Here is a 22,297-nt window from a genome sequence, read left to right as displayed (position 1 = left end):
CATTTAAACAGGATCAAAATGTAAATGTCTCTTTTCACCCAAAAATTGGTGATTTTGATTTTTTAACCAATATTGACGTCTGTGGGACTTGAAAACCGATAAGACATAGATTGTCTCGGTGAGAGTTAGATAAATCATTTAAAGTCGAGAGTTGTAACATGGTCCACTAGGAAAAATTCATTTTCAAAAGCAGCTGAAAAGCAGGAGTACTGATATTTAAAGTTGAAAGCTTCACATCTCTGTATCATCACATGTGGGGCACGTGCACATAAATGTAGCATACGCGACCCAAAAAACTGTTTGGATTTCAGACGTTGTTACCTGTATTTGTGGCCAGGCACCCTGACATCATCTCAACTTGTTTGGGACTGGCCGACTGGGGGTTGCGCTTGTTATCGAGTCCCAAGTCAAAATTGCTGCGCGCTCGGCGCTCATATGGTTTGTTACATACTGGGACCTGGTAGAATCTGGAGAAAACATGTTCGGATTTAATGTTTTGGGATTAGGCACTGGATTCCGGGAGAAAAACATCACACTGATTTCTAGAGTTTACATGAACACCGGCAGCCGGCTCTGGTGAGGGCGGAGGCAGTTTAAGCAAATGCAACACCCTGTCAAGCCAGCTATGCCCTTGTAAGAACTCATTCTGATGCAACAAAATTTTGCAACTAGCTAGCGAATGATGCCAGCCAACAGATTTTAGTTGCATAATACCGACATGACTATGCCAGGAAACACACTTTTGTGCGAGAAAACTTCCATCTAGGAACTGCTAAATCTTTCCGAAGTGACTGTGAAATCTAACACTGGATAAGACATTGGGTACACTGCCACCTAATATTACGACTTGGCATGGTAATGCACAACGAGAAGAAGAGTAGAAATAAAGATTTTCCTAAATGGACTATCTGCTCCGCTAAACTGAAAGAATGATTCTGGATCGATAATAATAGGGTGGGATTTTTTCAAAATTGTCCACTCACGTAAAATAGGAAACACCCTAAAAATTAAAGGTCATTATCTGGTGAGTTTTACCCGAGTTTCCGAAAGCAAAAATACCATCCGCAGAGTTTGATTCACTCTGGGTATGGTACCAGACTCATTATTTTAACGATATTGGGTGTAGGTAGTAGACCCATCTGAGGTCTTAAGCTTTAATAAAAACCTTTCGCAGTAACCCATTTTTTTTGTAAAAACTAAAGGGAGACCCATTCTTACACATTTTCCTACTATGAAACCCACCTTCACAAAATCTTACGGGCGCACCCAAAAGCAGCCAACAAATTATTTGCAGGCCCAGAGTTTTCAAAAATTGTTTATTTTCTTTTTTATTTCCCAGTTTAGCCTCACTTTCAGTTTCAGTATATCCTGTTTATTTTCGAGAGATTGATTATCGAGAGATTGATTCAATTTACTCAGCAAGCTTTAGCCTCACTTGTCCTTGATTACCGAGAGAGATTCAATTTACTCAGCAAAGCTTCAGGTTCGTTCGTTTTTATTCCAATCTTTGATTCTGATTTTTTTTTAATCTTGATTCGATTCTATGTTTTAGTTTCTGTAAGATTAGGATCTATTATTTTAGGTTTCCGAAGCTTAATTTAGTTTTTTGAATCGTTTTTTAGATCTTTTAAGCTTGTTTTTGAATTTTTGTTTATTTTCTAGGTTTTGAATTTGTTAACATCAATGTACATCTTTTCGATTAATTTTTTTTGTTTCGATTTATTATTCCGATGTTGACATACCAATTTACTAGGTTTTGCTTCTGTTCTGTTGGATTTTTTATTTGATTTGTTTTTCCATTCTTATTTTTGATCTGTTATCTGTTATTAATTTTGATATCCTGTTGATTTCTCATCTGATTATGGTTAATGTAGATTGTTTGCTGTTGTTGATTTGATCTTTTAATTTTGAGTAAGAATTTTTGTGAAGGAATATGCAGGATAGATATGTTTGGTTTTTCTCTTTTGTGTTTTGCAGGGTGAAAATGCCTGTTTGGTAGTGAACTAGCTGTAATTCACTACTTCAGTGAATTCTTAGCACATCCTGTTGATGTCAACACAAATTTGGAGTCTTTGAAGACAGCCGTTTGCCAGAACTGGACTCGTTTATTACCGCATCATGTCAGATTTTCCTTTAATGATGGAAGCAAGTTTGTGCGAGTTGATTCTGATATTCTTCTTCAATGTTTTGTATCTCGTTGCCACTGTAAAGGTCAGAAGAGCTCTGATTTACTTGTCGAAGTTGGCTGTAATTCTTCGAGAAGTCGTAGTAGAGCTTCAAGTAGTCGTGTAATAGAACCTGAACCCGAACAAGCTATGGTGAATTTCCTTGAAGATGGTTCTGTGCCTGTTAACAAGGTTCTTAGGACTGAAGGTTGGGATAAATTACTTGGTGAAGTTGGTAAAGTGTTTTTTTGGAGGTGTAGTAGAGGTACGTATCGTAGTGAAGAAATACGAGTTAAATATGCATAACTACTTATGCAGATAACCTAAACAATGCATAACAGGTCATTCGGTTAATTTTGGATCTGCATAAGATGTTATGCAGTTAAACAATAAGTGACGCATTGAAGGCGTAAAAAACCTTTTATATGCATAACTACTTATGCAGATAACCTAAACAATGCATAACAGGTCATGCTGTCAATGTTGGATCTGCATAAGATGTTATGCATTAAAACAATAAGTGACGCAGGGAAGGCGTAAAAACCTTTTTATATGCATAGCTACTTATGCAGATAACCTAAACAATGCATAACTTGTCATGCTGTCAATGTTGGATCTGCATAAGATGTTATGCAGTTAAACAATAAGTGACGCAGGGAAGGCGTAAATTTTTTTTTATACGCATAACTACTTATGCAGATAACCTAAACAATGCATAACATGTCATTCAATTAATTTTGGATCTGCATAAGATGTTATGCAGTTAAACAATAAGTGACGCATTGAAGGCGTAAAAAACCTTTTATATGCATAACTACTTATGCAGATAACCTAAACAATGCATAACAGGTCATGCTGTGAATGTTGGATCTGCATAAGATGTTATGCATTAAAACAATAAGTGACGCAAGGAAGGCGTAAAACCCTTTTATATGCATAACTACTTATGCAGATAACCTAAACAATGCATAACAGGTCATGCTGTCAATGTTGGATCTGCATAAGATGTTATGCAGTTAAACAATAAGTGACGCAGGGAAGGCGTAAAAAAAATTTATACGCATAACTACTTATGCAGATAACCTAAACAATGCATAACAGGTCATGCTGTCAATGTTGGATCCGCATAAGATGTTATGCAGTTAAACAATAAGTAACGCAGGGAAGGCGTAAATTTTTTTTTATATGCATAACTACTTATGCAGATAACCTAAACAATGCATAACAGGTCATGCTGTCAATGTTGGATCCGCATAAGATGTTATGCAGTTAAACAATAAGTGACGCAGGGAAGGCGTAAAAAAAAATTTATACGCATAACTACTTATTCAGATAACCTAAACAATGCATAACAGGTCATGCTGTCAATGTTGGATCTGCATAAGATGTTATGCATTAAAACAATAAGTGACAATGTCTTCTGCATCATTTTGTTTAGTGCATAAGACAATATAAGGGAAAATTTAGCTGCATAACTTTTTTTCTGTTTCTTCTACTTGATTTTTTCTTCTGCGTCTGTTTCATCCATTTTTGTTGAAATGTATTCTTGGGTTTAGTCAAAAATGATTTACTTCTTTGAATCATCGATTTTAAATGATTTACTTCTTTAAATGATGGAGAAAAAATCTTTCCGGTTCCGTTACACAGATTAATGGAGGAATAGGGAAAGAAACCGGCGGAGAAGAAAAAAAATTATGCCCAAAAACGATGAAGGGTAATAGAGTCTTTCAGTACGTTTTAAATGTTTTTAAATAATTATGGGTGCGACTGTATCAGAAATTAATTGTGGGCCTGGCGGTAAATTTTTTTTATTTTTTGGGCCTGCGCCTAGGTTCCTTTTTTTTTTTTTTTAAGAGTTCGATTCACTGTGGTATTTATTTTTAAAGAGTTCAATTCCCTCCCGTAAATAGTGTCTTAAACAACGTGGTAGTTGAACTCGTAATCAGAAGATTAATTAATTTCCCGTCAATTAAATCTCTAGTAATTCCTCAAATACCTCTCTTTCTTTTCAATTTCTCACTCACAAAAGTCCGCCTTTGAATTTCACAAACTCACGAGTCGCGTTGGCTGCATATTTGTTTTTGGTTCCGGTCGGACCGGTCATGAAATTTCCTCCGTCTATAAATACCGATTTATTCGTTGCCTAAATCTCTCACCATTTCTTCTTCATTCTTCCTTCCTTCCTCTCTCTCCAAAACAGCTCGATCGATCTAGGGTTCTCTGAAGGAATTCAAAGAAATTGTCTAAAGATGGGTTCAAATCAGAAGGATGTTGGAATTCTTGCTATGGAAATGTATTTCCCTCCTACTTGTGTTCAACAGGTGAATCATTATTCCAGAAAAACAATTCATCTCATTTTTTTTTATGTGGTTTGATTTGAAAAAACAAAAAAAAAAGTTTGATTGATCTCTAATTGGTTGTAATCTGAGGGTTTATGTTTCGACATTACGGATACAATTGTGTTTGAAAAATTGTTTGGTTCTTGAATCTTGAATTATTCAGCTTAATTTGATATTTTGAGCTGTGTTTAGATGAGAATTTACATTCTTAATCCTGGATTCTATATATCTTAGAATTTGAAAGTGTTGTTTTTTTAAAATAAAATTTTGAGATTATTGTCTAGTAATTGTCAATTTTTAAATTAGATCAGTAAATTTTTCTGGAGCAATTTTTTTCTGAGGTATAATTTCGATGTTAACAGAGTGTTTGAATCTGAAAATCAGAATCTCAGATTTGGTAGAATTATGAATGTAACCAGAACTTGTTAAGCTTTTTCTAAGCCTTTTTGTATTCCCTGTGGATTATGTATCATGGGAATAAGATACGAATCTTTAACTGTTTTGCTTTGTAAGATACATGTATAAGTCTTTTAACATCCGTAAGAATGGAGAATCCAGTTTAGATCTTAAGTTTTGGTTTATTTGCGATGAGGTGTAGATATTCGTTACAATTTTTAGCTTACCTTTTGTTTGTTTTCACCTGTAGGAAGCATTGGAGGCTCATGACGGTGCCAGTAAAGGAAAATACACCATTGGGTTGGGACAAGATTGCATGGCGTTTTGTTCCGAATTGGAAGATGTCATTTCAATGAGGTTTGTGCTGTTTGATCCCAAATGTTTATGACAATCTGTTGCATACATGGTATGAGCTTTAGTAGGATACAACTGAAGAATAGATTTCTATTAGGATGATGATTGGGATCTTGTCATGCAATTCTTTGGTTTTTTTAGATATGTCAGAATTGATGAAACCTTTTTGATTTTTTGCAGTTTGACAGCCGTTAGCTCTTTACTCGAAAAGTATAAAATTGACCCTAAACAAATTGGACGCCTGGAAGTCGGCAGTGAAACCGTGATTGACAAGAGCAAGTCGATAAAGACCTTCCTGATGACAATCTTTGAGGTAATCTCTCTCAATTCCTTTCACTGCATATACGTTTTATCAATCATCTCCTTGTCATACTTAAAATTTGGTCATTAGCTTGATATTGACCTTACATGGTAACACGTGAAGACTCCTCTTGCGAATCTGTAGCCATATTCTCTATCTTGCGCTGTATTTTATTATGTTTGGTATTTTCAAGCTATAACTTGTTGAATGAAAATCTGTTGGTTGCAAAACAATGTTACTTTTACTCTGCTAGTCCTTTGCTTTTCATTCTCGCATAACATATCTGCCGTGTTAACAATCAGGAATGTGATAACACTGACATTGAGGGTGTTGACTCCACAAATGCATGCTACGGAGGAACTGCAGCTTTGTTCAACGTTGTGAATTGGGTGGAGAGTAATTCCTGGGATGGACGATATGGTCTTGTTGTGTGCACTGATAGTGCGGTAAGTCTTTTATTCTTCGAAAGCTAGCTGTTAGATCCATATCATGTGAAAAGCTTGTTTTTCAAGACAATGTAACTCAGCTCACATAATGGAAGCCGCTCTCTCTTTGCTTAGGTCTATGCAGAAGGACCTGCCCGCCCCACTGGAGGAGCAGCTGCTATTGCTATGTTGATTGGTCCAGACGCACCAATTGCCTTTGAAAGCAAATATAGAGGATCCCATATGTCTCATGTCTATGATTTTTACAAGCCCAACCTAGCCAGTGAATACCCGGTAAGCCCTCCATTTTCCTTTGTGCTCCCGATAAATGATTCAGCAAGATTCTTGAGGTTTGGAACTGCCAGATACATACATTCATCACCAATATAAACTATTTCACATTTCCTTTTTGTGTAGGTCGTTGACGGAAAACTTTCACAAACTTGTTACCTTATGGCACTCGATTCCTGCTACAAACGCTTTTGTGCTAAGTATGTTGCTATATAACTTGACAAATTGCTCAATCATACTTAGTTATTGGTAACTACCCTCCGTTTCAGAAAAGTGATACTTTTACTTTTCCTGAATCGGAGGTAGTGTCTTTTCATTTGCTGACTGCTTATTCATATGTCTCTGCAGGTACGAGAAATGCCAGGGTAAGCAATTCTCGATGGATGATGCAGACTACTTTGTATTTCATTCACCTTACAACAAGGTATAATTTTATTCCTCGATAGGTGTAAATCAAGTCAATTGTGTCTGTCATTCTCATGATCTCGAAAAGTTAAGATTTGGCTTTTTAGAAAAGCACATGTATAATCTTGCTATCTTTGTCCCAATTTGCTCTAGCTATTGAAACTTGATTACTTGGAGCTGCATCATAACAAATGTTTTCTCAATTGAAATTGCAGCTCGTGCAGAAAAGTTTTGCTCGATTGTACTTCATGGATTTCTTAAGAAACGCCAGGTTTGTGTTTGTCAGTATTAAAGGAGTAATATGTTAATTCCTCTGGTTCTAGATTTATCCACATTGTGACGTTGAAGTCCAGAATAACTAAAAGTTGCTCTATGATGGCCAGCTCTGTTGACGAGGCTTCAAAAGAAAAGCTTGCACCATTTGCAGCTCTATCCGGTGAAGAAAGCTACGCGAGTCGGGATCTTGAGAAGGTAAAACACAGCACAACAACATAGCCTAGTCTTGATTTGTTGTCGATTTGACAAGAATATTTTATCTGATTATTTTATTGGTCATATTTAACAGACATCCCAAACTGTTGCAAAGAATCTTTATGCTGAGAAGGTTGGACCTACCACTTTGTTGCCCAAACAAGTCGGTAATATGTACACTGCATCACTCTATGCGGCATTTGCTTCTCTTCTTCACAACAAAAATAGCTCACTGGTAAATATCTTTAACTTTTCTGTTTACCCATATGCTTAAGTTGGCTACTGAAATGTGATACGATCCGAAATTTTTCGGTGATTTTAAAAATATGTATTGCTCATTTCCTGTACAGGGTGGTAAACGTGTAATAATGTTCTCTTATGGAAGTGGTTTAAGTTCCACAATGTTCTCATTCCGAATGAGGGAAGGTTCACATCCATTCAGCTTATCAAACATTGCAACTGTAATGGATGTCGCGCACAAGTTGGAGTCCAGACATGAGGTAATTACTTTTTTTTTTTTTTTGTTCATCATCCGGGATCTAAGTTTCTTGGAGGGCATAAGAACTAATCAAAGATGCCTTGTTTTTAACCCTATAAGTAAATTTAATTTCAACCCTTAGAGTTTATATCATTCATGCCCAGTTTTCTTAAAACTTCAGTACTCTCTTTCAGGTTACTCCTGAAAAATTCGTCGAAACCATGCAACTCATGGAGCACAGGTACGGAGGGAAAGACTTCGTAACGAGCAAGGACACAAGCCTGTTAACTTCAGGCACATACCATCTTACCGAAGTCGACTCCATGTACCGCAGATTCTACTCCAAGAAGTCAAGTGCTGCAGTGCAAAATGGTCACTAGAAAAATAGTGAAGGATGGAAATGTCAGCAGAAGATCTGCCGAAGAATTGCTTTTGTATTTTCATTGTTGTTGTTAGTGCTTTAGAATAATTCTTATTTATGATTTGTACAAGTTAAATTATTTCCAAACCTGTGGTTTGCCTATTAGCAATTGTAATAGGATTCATCTCCTCTTAATATATCCATTCAAGTGTTCCACTCCATCTCTCCCCCTCCCTCTGATACATTAGTTTCCTTTCTCGGAGGCCTGAGCAGGAATTAGCCTTTATATAGTCATATCATGGATAACATCTTGGTCGTCTTGCACCAATGCACCCAATGTCAATTCCAGGCCCTGCACATTTTCCACTGTAAGGTACCAATGCGCCAAGCAACACGGCACAACGGATTCCAGTGTGAAATTTTTGCTAGACTTCAGCTGCACCTTCAAGGCTTCACCTATTAGAGTCCTGGTAGTGGTAGAGGCTTGCCGCTTAATACTAGTAGTTCAGAACTTCAGATCCCTGGTGGGACCCATTCAGTGGTGATCATCTTTTTGTCACTGAACCACCCCCTTTCTGCTGTTTCTGTATGATTCCGCAGTTCAAAGGCAGTACGTACACGTGTCAAACCATATCAAATCAGAGATCTGACCAACGGCCAATTATTAATGTGGGTCCCACTGTGTTAAAAGACTTATGATCTGTTTGGCAGCTTGGATATAAAAAAGGTTGTCCAGTTTAGGGTATTCCTTGATTTATCCAGGACTATCATGGTAATGGTTATTTTAAATTGTGTTTGTTTTCCACATTGGGTAAATGTAGTATGTTGTTTGTCAACAGACTTGTATGCAAGCTAAATTAGTTAATTAATAAATAAATAAAAAATTTAACCATATTGTTTTGAGCAGAAGAAAAATTTAAATAAATAAAATAGTTATAAAAATAACTGTCTAATTCAGAAGAGGATTAAGGTGTTTTAGGTTTTACATGAAATTACAAGGCCCCATTTTTTAGCCTCCTAAAATTTAGATAGGATACGCTATTTTTATCTTGACATGGAATAAACACGCACACAAACACAGTATGTGGTTATTTAAGGGATAACCCAACCTAGATTAAGATATCAACGCTGCCGAACACGACCTTAATTGACTCTTTTTAACTGCTACATGGATTCATATATCGTTTAGAGTTTGATACTCTCTCTGAGTTAGAATTCAATCAGGATTCTGGAGCAAAAGACTAGATAAGTTTTATCTGATTGAGTTAAAATTGAATTTAAGAAATTCATTCATCTGAATTCTTCTTTGTTATGGGAATACAGTGTTAAGAGTGAAGGAGTAGTAGCTAAGATATTTAGGGTTTCATTCTTGAGTGGTGTTTTGATTTCTGAAGTTATGGAGCTTTATACGAAATGGGTTCGAAGGAATAAAGATTATGTTCATTCTATGGAGTCCCTCGCCAATGTAATTTCTCTTGTGTCTCATTCTCTGATATTTCTGCTCTTATTTTGATTAAAATTTTCTAGCTTTTTGTTTGTTGTAAATATGTTGAATTGTGGTTTACGAAGTTTCAAATTAGGGGAAAGGAGTAATTTTTAAGTGTTATTTGATTGGATAAAGGAGAAATCTGTAAGGGTTTATGTTTAATTGGAAATTTTGTTGATTTGGGTGTATTTTGAATTGTATTACAGGGATTGACATGGCTACTACCAGAACGCTTCTCTGAGACAGAGATAGGACCAGAAGCAGGTTTTGTGAAACTTTGGTAACAGTTGCTTCTTTTTTGTTTGGGTGGTTAGAAACTGCATAATTACAGGTTTTATTCTAAGTGTGTGTTTTTTGTATTGAGAAAGTTGAATAATTTTTTATGCAGTTACTGCTTTTTTGGGTATAATCACTTCTATAAATGAACATATTATCGATTCGGATCCATTGCAACGGCGAATGGGCTCTACGGAAGAGTCGTCATCATCATCGTTTCCTTGGTCACTTGGGATATCAGTTCTCAAGGACTTGGAAACATTGGTGGAAGTCATGGCTCAGCATTTCTATGGAGATGATAAGAAATGGAATTTCCTAGCTGTCACTGAGGGTACCAAGTAAGTTTCGTTTTGATTGGAATTTTGTTTGTCGAACTGTGTTTGTTGTGTAAGAGGTGAATTTTCTGTTGTCTAAGCATGGGGTGTTTGGTGTGATTCAGATTTTTAGTTAGGTTAGCTTTGTTTCGGGATAGTGGGTATAAAATGGTACTAAATGGAGGGGAGATAGCTAATGTTGATAAGAGACCTGAGGCGTCGAACTCTGAACCCAGAATGGGGAATTCTGTAAGACGAGATCGTTTTGGGCGTGATCCACGAAGTCTTGAAGGAAGGGCGTTGTCAGCCTTAAGCAAGTTTGGAGAAGACGCTAGAATGATTTCTGAACCTAAGTGGTTAAATAGATTTCAGAACCACCGTGATCCTGCCATGGAAACTCCACGTAATACATTCTTTCTTATGAAATTTTATTGGCTAGCTAATATATATTGGTGAAGATAGTTGTGTGATTCATGTAAATTTACGTTGCTTGTATGTTCTTGCAGCACCTGTTCCCAAAAAACCTACACTTTCAAAAATTTGGTCTGAGAAGGGAGTTCCTGGGGTTTTGTTTCTCACTGCTGAGGTGTTGCATATGAGTAGACCACTAATTTATGTTTTGCTTATGAGGAAGTATGGAGTTCGGTCATGGTTACCTTGGTTTCTTGCTCTCTCTGTGGATCTGACTGGAATGAGCATACTTTCTCATGTTAGACATTCTGGACACAGTAGATATGGAGGAAGTTCTTCTCTTTCAGCATCTGAAAAGGATGAGGTGACTATTTTTAGCTTCTTACTTTGTTGGAGGCCTTTCCTCTGAACTGTTGTCATCATGAATTCATGATATATATATATATATATATATATATTCCTATCTCAATCGCTTAAAATCTGTTTACCTGCAATGTGTTTTGACATAGGTTAAAAGGCGAAAGATGTTGTTGGCATTTTACCTCATGAGAGATCCATTTTTTAGCCGGTATACTCGGTAATGATTTAAATTACTGTTGAATTAGATAAATTCATTGAAAAAGGATGTATGCTGCTTCCTGCAAATTTTTTTAAATCTTGCATTTGATGATATTTCAGGAAAAGACTTGACACAGTTGAGAGAGTCACAGACCCTATCCCAATAATCGGGTTTCTTACAGGTGATTTTAGTGTTTGCAGTTTAAGTCTCTTATACTAGGTTTCTCATTTCATATTAGATTATTGTGTCTCTTGTTTATGAAATTTATATTCATAAAAACTTGTTGTATTCGTGGTGCAGCTAAAATCATTGAGCTTGTTATTGGAGCTCAAACTCGGTATACTTATATGTCTGGATCATGATGAAGACATCCCGCGCGGCACCTTAGCATTACATTATAATCTAGCGTGTTTTCACCCGTTAGATTTTGAGATTACACCATCTCTCCTGTAAAACTTTTAGTAGTTGAAAAAGAAAATCCTTATCAAAGCCTGATTTGAATTTGTTGTCATGATGGTCAACTTAGGGAAAATGTTTTAAACACTTTCAAGTCTAATAATGAGAATCTGACTCGGAAGAAATATACTCAACTTTTCCGAAAAGCTTATCTGTTGAATTGATATTGAAATGCCTTTCTGTTTATAAAATATGATCAGATTCCTCTTCCGACTCAGGTTATTGAGTTTTTCTTGGTTCCTCCTTGGTCTCTTGGAGTTCTAAGAAACATGTCCTCCTATCTATGTTGTGAAAGGCGCTCTAGGCGCACGGCGCCAAGATGTGTATGGTTTTTGGTTTTTTAATTTTTCCTTGGGCGCCTAGGTACGCCTTAAACGCCTCGACTCGCCCAGCGCCTAACACAACGTAGCCTCCAATTTCATGCCTTCTGGCCGACTCAGAATACAAGGCCTTATTTTGAAACATATCCTCCTTGGTCTCCGTGTTTTTAGTGGCCACTCATTCGACTACCCGTGCACTACTCCAACAGAGGAGCCATGTCTGCTCCTCTATCTATCCTCCAAAACCTTAAACAACCACCATCTTTAATCTCTGAAAAGTCCCTCTTGAAAAACACCACCGTCCCCGCCACCAACAACAAAACTAACTCAATTCACTCGCACCCATGTCTAGTTGCACTGGAAAAATGCTCAAGCATGTCAGAACTCAAACAAATTCATGCCCAGATGATCAGAACTGGACTCACTTCCCATGTCTTTTTTACCAGCAAAGTTGTCGCCTTTTGTGCTCTTGAAGACTCTGGTAGTCTTCATTATGCCCATCTCGTCTTTACCCAAATCCCGAATCCTACTCCTTACATCTGCAACTCTATAATTCGAGGTTACACTAACAAAAACTTGCACCAAAATGCGATCTTTTTCTATCAAGAAATGATTGAAAATGGTTTGTTTCCAGATAATTATACATTTCCCTCTTTGTTTAAATCTTGTGGGAATCTGAATGAGGGTAAACAATTACATTGTCATTCAATTAAACTTGGGTTCTCATCAGACTCTTACATTCAGAATACATTGATGAATATGTACTCAAAGTGTGGGAGTTTAGTTTGTGCTCAAAGAGTATTTGATAAAATGTCAGAGAAGAGTGTGGTTTCATGGGCGACAATGGTTGATGCTTATACGCAATCGGATCAACCCGTAAAAGCCCTTGAGCTTTTCCAGAGAATGGAAGTGGAACAGGTTAATCCCAACGAGGTTACGTTGCTGAATGTTTTAACAGCTTGCGCCAGGGCGAGAAATTTGGAAATGGGGAAGTGGGTTCACAAGTATATAGATGACAATGGAATTGGGTTCAGTTTGGTTCTTACAACAGCTCTTATGGATGTTTATTGCAAATGTGGTTGTTTCTCTCTAGCTCGGGAATTGTTCGACCAGATACCTGAAAAGAATTTGTTTCACTGGAATATAATGATCAATGGACATGTTGAAGACAGTGACTATGAGGAAGCCTTATCACTCTTTCACGAAATGCAAATCAAGGGAATTAAAGCGGATAAGGTGACTATGGTAAGCTTACTACTTGCTTGTACTCATATAGGTGCCCTTGAACTTGGTATATGGTTACATGCTTACATCAAGAAGCAAAACATTGAAGTTGATGTAGTCCTTGAGACAGCACTTGTCGATATGTATACAAAATGTGGAAGCATCGACGGGGCGTTGGAAGTTTTTCATGGGATTCCTGTAAAAGATGTTATGACATGGACATCTATGATTGTTGGTCTCGCAATGAGTGGACAAGGAGAGAAGGCTTTAGAGTTCTTCCATGAAATGCAAGAAAGTGGCGTAAAACCAGATGCTATTACCTTTGTAGGTGTCTTGGCTGCTTGTAGTCACGCAGGTCTTGTTGATGAAGGATACTCGCATTTTGATTCTATGCTAAAGGTCTACGGAATTCAGCCTAGTATAGAACATTATGGTTGTATGGTAGATATGTTAGGCCGGGCAGGTAAAATTGCTGAGGCTGAGAAGTTAATAGAAGAAATGCCCATGAAACCAGATGAATTTGTGCTGAGAGGTCTTCTTGGTGCTTGCAGGATTCATGGTAACCTCAGTGTTGCAGAGAGAGCGGCTCAGAAACTCTTAGAACTTGATCCAGACGATGCAGGAACCTATGTTCTGTTGGCTAATATATATAGCTCACTAGGAAAGTGGGGGAAAGCTAAACAAACAAGGAAGCTCATGGCCGAGAGGAAAATTAAGAAACCTCCAGGTTGCAGTTTGATTGAAGTAGATGGAGTTGTTCATGAATTCTTCAAAGGTGACAGGTCGCATCCCAGATCATCAGAGATCTATAAGATGTTGGAGGATATGATATCTAAGTTAAAGATAGCAGGTTATGTACCTGACAATTCTGAAGTGCTGTTTGAAATGGACGAAGAGGAAAAGGAGAATGCCCTTAGTATGCACAGTGAGAAGTTAGCAATCTCTTTTGGACTCATAAGTACTAGCCCTGGTACTCGCATTCGAGTAGTGAAGAATCTTCGTGTTTGCAATGACTGTCACTCTGCTGCAAAGCTGGTATCCAAAGTGTACAATAGGGAGATAGTCTTGCGGGATAGAAACCGGTTTCATCATTTCAAGGATGGGTTGTGTTCTTGTAAAGACTTCTGGTAATGTTGATGCTGTATTTACTTTTTTTGCCTTGTGATTCATGGTTCTTGATTTCGGTTGCTTCATGAAGTTCACCTTATTCTTTCAGTTTCCTTCTTGTATCAAACCGAATCCTTCATGCATCATGAATGTAATTTTCTGTAGAGGAATTAATTCATTTAAAAATTATAAATAAAAGAGTTTCATATCCCAAATCTGTGGGTTCTAGAGAATACATGAAATTAAGCCAATGTGCAGCATAGCCTCTAAACGAACTATATAGTATAATTCTAAACATGTTGCTAGCGAAGTTGCAGCAACTTTAAGCCCTATAATGGTCGGTAATACTGCTTCAAGCGACTTCGCAAAGGGTACAAATATCGGGAAATTTTCACCATACTTCAAGTGATCTCCAATACAGCAAACATTTCCGGACTCGCAGGTCATCTGGAGCAGACTTTCGGTAAATGTACGTCATTTCGCTTAAGCATCGTCAAGTCGAGTAGTTTGTTATCACAGAAAGGCATTTCATGTACTCTTCTTTGGCATCGACTCGAAGTAGACCAAATACAGTATTCAGCTGGATGAAACTGATAATGCAGCTGAAGCAACTACTTATGCCGAGCCAAACTAAAAAAAGGTACAGGCCCCATATTTGATATGGGACCAAATACATAAACATTTGAAGCTTACGTCTAACATGATGGCAGGTTCAGCATTTTTATGAATAGAAAATTCAAGAAAAAATATATAGTGGCCATCAATGGACTTGGTTTAAGTCACCAAATATGATCACCAATGGTCGATATAAAATGGTGTATCCCTCTGAAAATATTACTGGTCCCACTTTCATTAGATTGGATTTGGGTGGTGGGTAACGACTAACGACGACTAGTGGTGAAGGTGATGGTGGCGATGGGACCCATTGACCACCACCGCAAGGTCCACAACTCTGAAGTCCGAAGGTATATTCTGAATCGTCGGTGTGCCAGAACTTCACATAGTCATGGTTAGCAATTCAGGATACGGGTAGTAGTTCGGGACGGCATACGTACGGAAATTATACGGATTCGGTCAAAAATCCGGTCAACGGTTTGTTGTTCGGACAGTAGTTTGGAACGGCATACGTACGTGCATATTCGTTTTATAAATGTGAGTTCGGCACTTAAAATTCGTCTTACATAAATGATAAATTGATAAGTATTATGACCTTATTATGAGACTAATTTTATGTGTATGTGATTTATAAGATGGAAAAAAATATTTTAGCGTGATTATTTAAGAAGAAGTAAAAAATTTAATCGCATAAATGTATTTAAAACGAGTTTATTGACTTTTAAATGAGTTTATAGATTTTTAAATAACTACCAAATAATTATATTTAAATATAAAGTATATATAAAATCAAAAAAAAATCAATCAACATAATTCTGCTTGGAGAGTTATCTTTGAGAGTTCTAGTTCGGAAATATCATTCGGATTCGATAAATTCGCATACGTTCGCGAATCATTCGTGACGTCCATATAATCCGTGAACCAGGTTCGGAATTCAAATAGTTCGGAATTCAAATAGTTCGGACATTTCGGATACACTCGTGAATCATTCGGAGAATTACTAACTAGAGTTACACCGTGCAAACATCAAACTTGGAAACCACACGGCACATGATCCCCTATCAGAAAAATTCCCAATTCCCCCTTTGGGGCTTCTACTCTCACATAAAGTTCTTGTTTTGACAATTCAAAAGTGGGAGATGTTTTTTTACTAATAAATCAATAGTCAAAATCATTCCAGTCAGAATCCCATGCTTTATCAAAGCGTCGGGCTTCTAAATTTTCATACGGCCCTCCCGGAATTCCTTCCAAAGCTTGTTGAATTATTTTTATGGATTCTGTCATTTCACCGATTCGGACTAAGTAACGGGCTAATGAATCCCCTTCTTTTTGCCATTGTACTTCCCAGTCAAACTCGTCGTAACACTCATAATGATCGACTTTCCGAAGATCCCATTGTATTCCGGAAGCTCGTAGCATTGGCCCTGATAAACCCCAATTTATTGCCTCCTCTCCACCAACAACGCCTACCCCCTCAACGCGTTCTAAAAAAATAGGATTTCGCGTAATAAGCTTTTGATATTCAGCAACCCCGGTTAAAAAATAATCGCAGAAATCTAAACATTTATCTATCCAGCCATGAGGTAGATCAGCAGCTACTCCTCCGATACGAAAATAATTATGCATCATTCGCATACCTGTGGCAGCTTCAAATAGATCATATATCAATTCTCTCTCTCTGAAAATATAGAAGAAAGGAGTCTGCGCACCTATATTCGCCATAAAAGGGCCAAGCCTTAATAAATGAGAGGCTATACGACTCAGTTCCAACATAATTACTCTGATATAACGGGCTCTTTTAGGAACTTGAATATTTCCTAACTGTTCTGGTCCATTTACCGTTATTGCCTCGGTAAACATAGTAGCTAAATAATCCCAACGCGTTACATAAGGCATATATTGTATAATTGTTCGGTTTTCCGCTATTTTTTCCATCCCTCTGTGTAAATAACCCAATATAGGTTCACAGTCAATAACGTCTTCACCATCTAGAGTAATGATGAGTCGAAGAACGCCATGCATCGATGGGTGGTGAGGACCCATATTGACTATCATGAGGTCTTTTCTTGTAGCTGATACAGTCATATTTTTTCCCCGATTCATTATTCCATGAATTGCTGAAAACGAAACAAAGTTCATAAAAATTCAAGATCTAATAAATCAAATAATTCAAACTAAAGCTTCAAATTAACTTAACTAGTCTTTGGCTCCCGAATATCCAACCGACCAATTAATTCTTTATAACGTATTCTATTTTTTTTTACAAATAAGCCAGCAACCGTTGCCGTTTTACCAGAGTTTTCCCTATACCTCTCTGAGATAAAAAGTCCTTTTTGTGAAATTCAAAATGGAAAGTGAGTCTCCGCATTTTATTGGTGAAAATTAATACTTGAAATTCAAAGGAAACGGACCCCTTGTTTTATTCTTTTTCTTCTTGCGAAATAACTGAGATGAATGCATTTTTTTATCATAAAAAGAGCGCTTCTCCTTTTTTCATTTTATATAAAAAATGGAGTTTATCGATCAGTAAAAATAATATCGGTTTTTAAAATCTGGTTCTGGTATACACAAAAAATTTATTTTTTCATATACTACCTTTTACTTTCAAATTTAATGAATCAATCCAATTTGCAATTTCATTCGAATATAGATACAAAAGGCTGGTCGAGTTCTTCAACCCCCCAAAAAAAGAAAGGGAAAAATTGAGCCGAAGAAGATTCTTAGGTCATTGAATCAGTATCCTATACGGGAAACCAGAATATAAAGAAATATAAGACAAATGTGCGGGTACATTTGTTTGCCTTCATATATCATGCCATATCTGGCACGTTATAGATAGGAAGGAGATTTACCATTAATTGATGGTAAATCGTGGATACATATATATCCTTGACATACTGAAACGACTTCCATTACTGGTATCAAACCAATAGCGATTCATACAAGCTAAATCCTCTAATCGATAATTTGGCCAAAGAAAAAATTTCCATTTCATTAATTTATTTCTATCTCTATCTAAATTCTTTGGATCTTTATCAAGATGCTTGCTCTCCTCCAAAAAAGTACCGCAGTTCTTTATGTTGTTCTTATTGTAAAATGTTTTCTTTCTATCCAAAACATTTCTTTTTTCCGAGTTTAAACAAATTTGAATTCTCAATTCTCTACGACATCTAGGAGCTAAAATATTTTCAGGAACAACAAAAGCATAATTTTTTTCATCTCTCTTTTCAAGCACCCTTTCATGTCTATGTCTTTTAATGGGTTCATCAAAAGAATTATTATAACCGTTTTCTTTTTGTTGGTTTTTTCTATTAGTTTGGTGATTACTCTTATGGACCAGTGAAATAACTATGATTTGATACATAATAAAAAGTCTATCTCCTTGTATTCGAAGGTTGGTATTTTGTACAATTCCCAACCATACTAGCAAACCGGTTAGGAACAAAAAATTTCTCACACCTTGCTTACACTCGTGGGGGGCCACAAAGAACCGGTTACGAATTTTAGTGGGTCCAGCACTAACTAGACTGTGGACATATACCTAGATGACATCAAAACCAGAAAAATGTGAGGTTGCTTAATTTAGTCAAGCGTTGATTATCAGCTCAACGGCTAATATCAACCACTCACACAGCAGCCATGGGAGATGAGTAATGTAAAACGAGTGCCTAGCTCCAAAACTTGGCAACTGGACTTTCAAACACCACGTGTCGACTTCCTAAAGCATTCCATAAAAATAGCAACGACAAATCACGTGTCGGAAAGCTAGAGAATATCCTCCTCCTCTTCAAACAAAAAACGGGCCCCGGTATATATTAATCTAACGACCGAGTAAGTATCCTTATTTAAGGAGGACCCCACTGAAACTACTCCTACGGATGAGGATAAACGAATGAATTGCGTGGCTGTAAAATGTAGGGTCCACGCCAAAGACCTAGGGTCCCTCAACGCCTCATCGCTATCACATGACAGACAACAAGTTGGACCCACACTCGGCGTGGCCCACGAGTAAGCTTTTTCTTATTCATGTTGACCCACTTATCAATGGAACTGGACCACTTCAAGCGTGTGAAAAATCACACCCACAAATCCCCATAACACACACACGTGCGTTTCACACAAACAACAACCAAGAACAAGGAGGAAAAATGAAAACTCTACAGCAAAAAATTTGAAAATTCTGTGTGGAGTTTTTTTCATTAATGGTGGTTTGGAGACTTCGCACTGAAGAACTGACTGTTAGAAAAAACTATTCAAAAACCCCAAAAGATAAACCCTAATTCTTTACTTAATCACAGACAAAAAGAACAAAAAAAAACCAAACCCTTTATAAAATATTCTTCAGAGCAGAAGAGAATCGATCCCCCATTCTCTAACTTGTATTCTGCTCAGACTGCTGTTGTTGTTGTTGCTGTGTAGAATGACTACTATTACCACCACCACCACCCATGAATTGAAGTTCTTGTTTATCATAAATTTGCAAAGAAAAATCTCTAAGCATTTGTGGAGGAGGACCTGAATTGGCAGCAGCAGCAGCAGTACTAGTATCTGTTGTGGTTGAAGCTGAACTAGGAGCCATAGTGGTTGTAGAAGCATCAGTGGATATTGGACTCTGAGACCCATCAACAAAAGCAAACCCAGTTGAATTTGGTTGCATTGCAGAAACAAAAGTAGAAATTGGTCTAGCAGAAACATTAGCAGCAGCTGCAGCAGCTGCAGGAAATGCCCATAACTGAGGAGCAGCACCTTGTTGCATATTTGAACTTCCAGCAACAACACCAGGAGTAATAGTTGTTCCTTGTGGAATCATCCAAAAAGTACCAGCAGGAACAGCATTTGATGGCAAAATTCTTCCACCCGTACTCACAGCCCACATAGGAACTAACCCATGTTGAGAATTAACCATCCCAGCACCAGATGAAGAAGGAATTGGAAAATTACTCCCACCACCACCACCAATTGGAGCTAACCCAGATGAAATTGAAACATTCCCACCGTTTAAAGAAACTGGTTCAAAGAAATCAGAAGTTGTAGGTCTTTTCCTCTTCTTCTTTGTAATATCACCACCATCTGGTGCTGCAGGTGAAGTTGTGGGGATTTTGAGTGTACCACCAATTGACATAGCAATAGCTGGGATGGTACCAGTACCTGTAGCTTCAATAATAGATGGTTCAGCATGTTCTAGCAACCATCTTATTGTTTCACCATCTGATTTATGACCAAGCTCACGAGTTAACTGGAAAATCCTTGCTGCACATGTTGCTGGCATACGAATTCTTCTTCCTCTTCCTTCAACTTTTGTGTGTCTGTCTTTTGTTGATGCCCTTTTTGCTACAGTTGTTGTGTTTGATTTTGTTGTGAGTGCTGTGGAAGTGGGTGCTGTTTTTCTTACTTGAATCGCCATTTGACTCGGAGTCTGAATCGTCAAAACACCTCCTTGTTGATGTTGTTCTGTTTCTTCTTCATTCTCTGGATCTTCTGTTGGTTCTTCTTTCAAACACAAGTACTGTACTGGTTCTGTTGATTCTTGTGATGGGTTGTCGTTCATTTGATGATGATGATCATAAACTGGGTTTCTATTATCCTCCTCCCCTTCAACGATATTATTGTTTTCGAGAATTTCTTCTTGTTGTTGTTGATGATGATGTTCTGATTCTGGTTCTAATCTATTGAAACTCTGTACTTCTTCTTCATTAAACCCTTGTTGATTTTCAACAGAATCCATCATTTAATCCTAAAAAAACTAAAAACCCAGAAACAGAGGAGTCTGCTTTAATGGAGGAAGGAGAAAAAACAGAGAGATTGAAAATAAAAATTGGAATTTTTGGAAGTTAAAAGAGAAAGGGTTTAACGTACTTTTTGATTTTTGTTGCTGCAACAGTGAGATTTTTGGAGTAACGAATCAATACTTCGTCTTTCTTTTGAAAATAACGAAAAAAAACAGAGAAGGTACAGAACAAACCCTAGAAGAGAAACGAAAACCCCTTTTTTCTGTTTGTCCTCCTACAGAATTCTTCTTCCCATCATCAAAAATAAGAGGATCAGAGGATTTGTTTTTGCTACACCGGCTAAACACCAGACTTATAAACACCGGAGGAGATCAACGGTATGCCTTTAAATAATGACTCTCGAGTCTTGAAGATGATGACGTGGTGGACCCCACTGGAGATGTGTTAAATATTGAGTCAAAGGGTGTGGTGAAAATCGGTGAGGCCTCCAAAGAGATTTTCTTTTGTTTGATTAAACAAAGAGTTTTAGGTCTTGTGGTGGGGTTACTTTTAATGGGCGGGTGAGTTTTAGGTGGGACCCACTTTCTTTAAATCTTATTTTTATGGGGGGTTACCATTTTGGGTTTGGCTAAATCCTGATTAGATGGGATAGTAAAGCCTTCTTTATGGTATTAATGACTCTTTTTTGCATAAATTTCAACTTTGTTGCATTTTTCTGGTTTTGATTACAATTTTCTGTAATTACTAGACATTCATGTCAATTGGATCACAATGATGACTACCTAATATTTGCATCCAGTAATATTTTATTCAAAATATTAGTCGAGGTATGAGAAATTTGGTAACCTTCCGTAACAGTATTTAGTTCTGGTGTGAATTTTAATTTTCAAAAATGAACGAAGTAGGTGAAATTTGGTAACATTCCATACGAGTATTTAGTTCTTGTGTGAATTTTCAAAAATGAACGAGGTAGGTGAAATTTGGTAAACTTCTATAACAGTGTTTAGTTTTGGTGTGAATTTTCGAAATGAACGCTAAAAGGGAAAGGGTAAAAAAAATTACGGGAAAAATCTCAAAATTTAATGATTTTATGTTTAATTGGTAATGCTTGAGATAGGATGTGCACATCGGCAACTTAAAAGTGGGGTGATTGTGCAAATACAAATGGTCAACTTTAAGGTTTGTTCAATCTTTGCCTAACTTGTTGGCTAGTAATTGTTCCCATCCGAACTCTAGATAAGGACCTATCAGAGCATTCATATTTGGTGAACTGAATACATCGTATTTTGTTGATTTTGTACCACATTGGCACCCCCTTGAATGAACTTTTACTAGAAAATGTTAGTTGTGAACATTTCCCTCCTACACACCTAAAAACATCTCAAATATGGAATTTTGTGAAGGATGTGTAAATAAATAATGGTTTTCTTTTTTTTTTTTTTTTTTGATAAAGAAAGAAATTTTATTAGAAAGAAGGGAAAATGGGAAATGCTAGATTTATCGAGTCCCCGGTCCCGACTAAAATCTCGTCTGAAACAATGTATGACCCCTACTTTCACCCATCAATAATCTCAATACAGAAAACGTTTCCATAAACTTTCTAATCTCCTGTCGTGATCTTTTACGGGAGAAACTCGGTAGGTGTACCATTTCCGAAGGAAAACATCAGATAGCAAACGTCTAACAAAAAGCAAGAAGAAACTTGGAAAATAATGGTTCCTTATTTATTTATTTGTAGATTTTATTAAAAATAAGGAAAATACACAGCAGCAAACGTCTTACAAGAATAAAGGAAGAAGCCACGAAAATAAATC

The 22,297-nt window shown here is 37.1% G+C and overlaps 4 protein-coding genes across 5 annotated transcripts; 3 read left to right on the top strand and 1 right to left on the bottom strand.

Moving 5' to 3' along the window:
* Positions 1–4,204: 4,204 nt before the first annotated feature.
* Positions 4,205–8,207, top strand: LOC113274827 (hydroxymethylglutaryl-CoA synthase-like). The gene is made up of 12 exons (XM_026524229.1): positions 4,205–4,486; positions 5,151–5,257; positions 5,435–5,567; positions 5,858–6,001; positions 6,116–6,274; positions 6,398–6,471; positions 6,620–6,695; positions 6,892–6,947; positions 7,060–7,147; positions 7,242–7,382; positions 7,498–7,647; positions 7,820–8,207. Exons 1-12 carry the CDS (start codon positions 4,415–4,417, stop codon positions 8,003–8,005), a joined length of 1,386 nt encoding a protein of 461 aa, XP_026380014.1. The 5' UTR covers positions 4,205–4,414; the 3' UTR covers positions 8,006–8,207.
* A 915-nt stretch (positions 8,208–9,122) lies between these two features.
* On the top strand, positions 9,123–11,634 carry LOC113274826 (peroxisome biogenesis protein 16-like). 2 transcript variants are annotated; one of them, XM_026524227.1, is made up of 8 exons: positions 9,123–9,451; positions 9,679–9,736; positions 9,861–10,086; positions 10,188–10,465; positions 10,569–10,837; positions 10,983–11,050; positions 11,152–11,213; positions 11,333–11,634. In XM_026524227.1, exons 1-8 carry the CDS (start codon positions 9,383–9,385, stop codon positions 11,392–11,394), a joined length of 1,092 nt encoding a protein of 363 aa, XP_026380012.1. In that variant the 5' UTR covers positions 9,123–9,382; the 3' UTR covers positions 11,395–11,634. The 2 variants fall into 2 exon arrangements, with proteins under 2 accessions (XP_026380012.1, XP_026380013.1); XM_026524228.1 differs by having other exon boundaries at positions 9,404–9,451; positions 9,679–9,752.
* Positions 11,635–11,860: 226 nt separating this feature from the next.
* LOC113274825 (pentatricopeptide repeat-containing protein At2g29760, chloroplastic-like) lies at positions 11,861–14,341 on the top strand. Its single transcript, XM_026524225.1, has one exon. It carries the CDS (start codon positions 12,025–12,027, stop codon positions 14,161–14,163), a length of 2,139 nt encoding a protein of 712 aa, XP_026380010.1. The 5' UTR covers positions 11,861–12,024; the 3' UTR covers positions 14,164–14,341.
* A 4,596-nt stretch (positions 14,342–18,937) lies between these two features.
* Positions 18,938–20,825, bottom strand: LOC113274824 (transcription factor TCP19-like). The gene is made up of 2 exons (XM_026524224.1): positions 20,611–20,825; positions 18,938–20,497 (listed from the first exon to the last, which is right to left on the bottom strand). Exon 2 carries the CDS (start codon positions 20,480–20,482, stop codon positions 19,127–19,129), a length of 1,356 nt encoding a protein of 451 aa, XP_026380009.1. The 5' UTR covers positions 20,483–20,497; positions 20,611–20,825; the 3' UTR covers positions 18,938–19,126.
* Positions 20,826–22,297: the final 1,472 nt, after the last annotated feature.

The sequence above is a fragment of the Papaver somniferum genome, chromosome 4 (genome assembly GCF_003573695.1).
Source record: "Papaver somniferum cultivar HN1 chromosome 4, ASM357369v1, whole genome shotgun sequence".
Taxonomy (NCBI): domain Eukaryota; kingdom Viridiplantae; phylum Streptophyta; class Magnoliopsida; order Ranunculales; family Papaveraceae; genus Papaver; species Papaver somniferum.
This window is presented reverse-complemented; position numbering and strand designations above follow the sequence as displayed.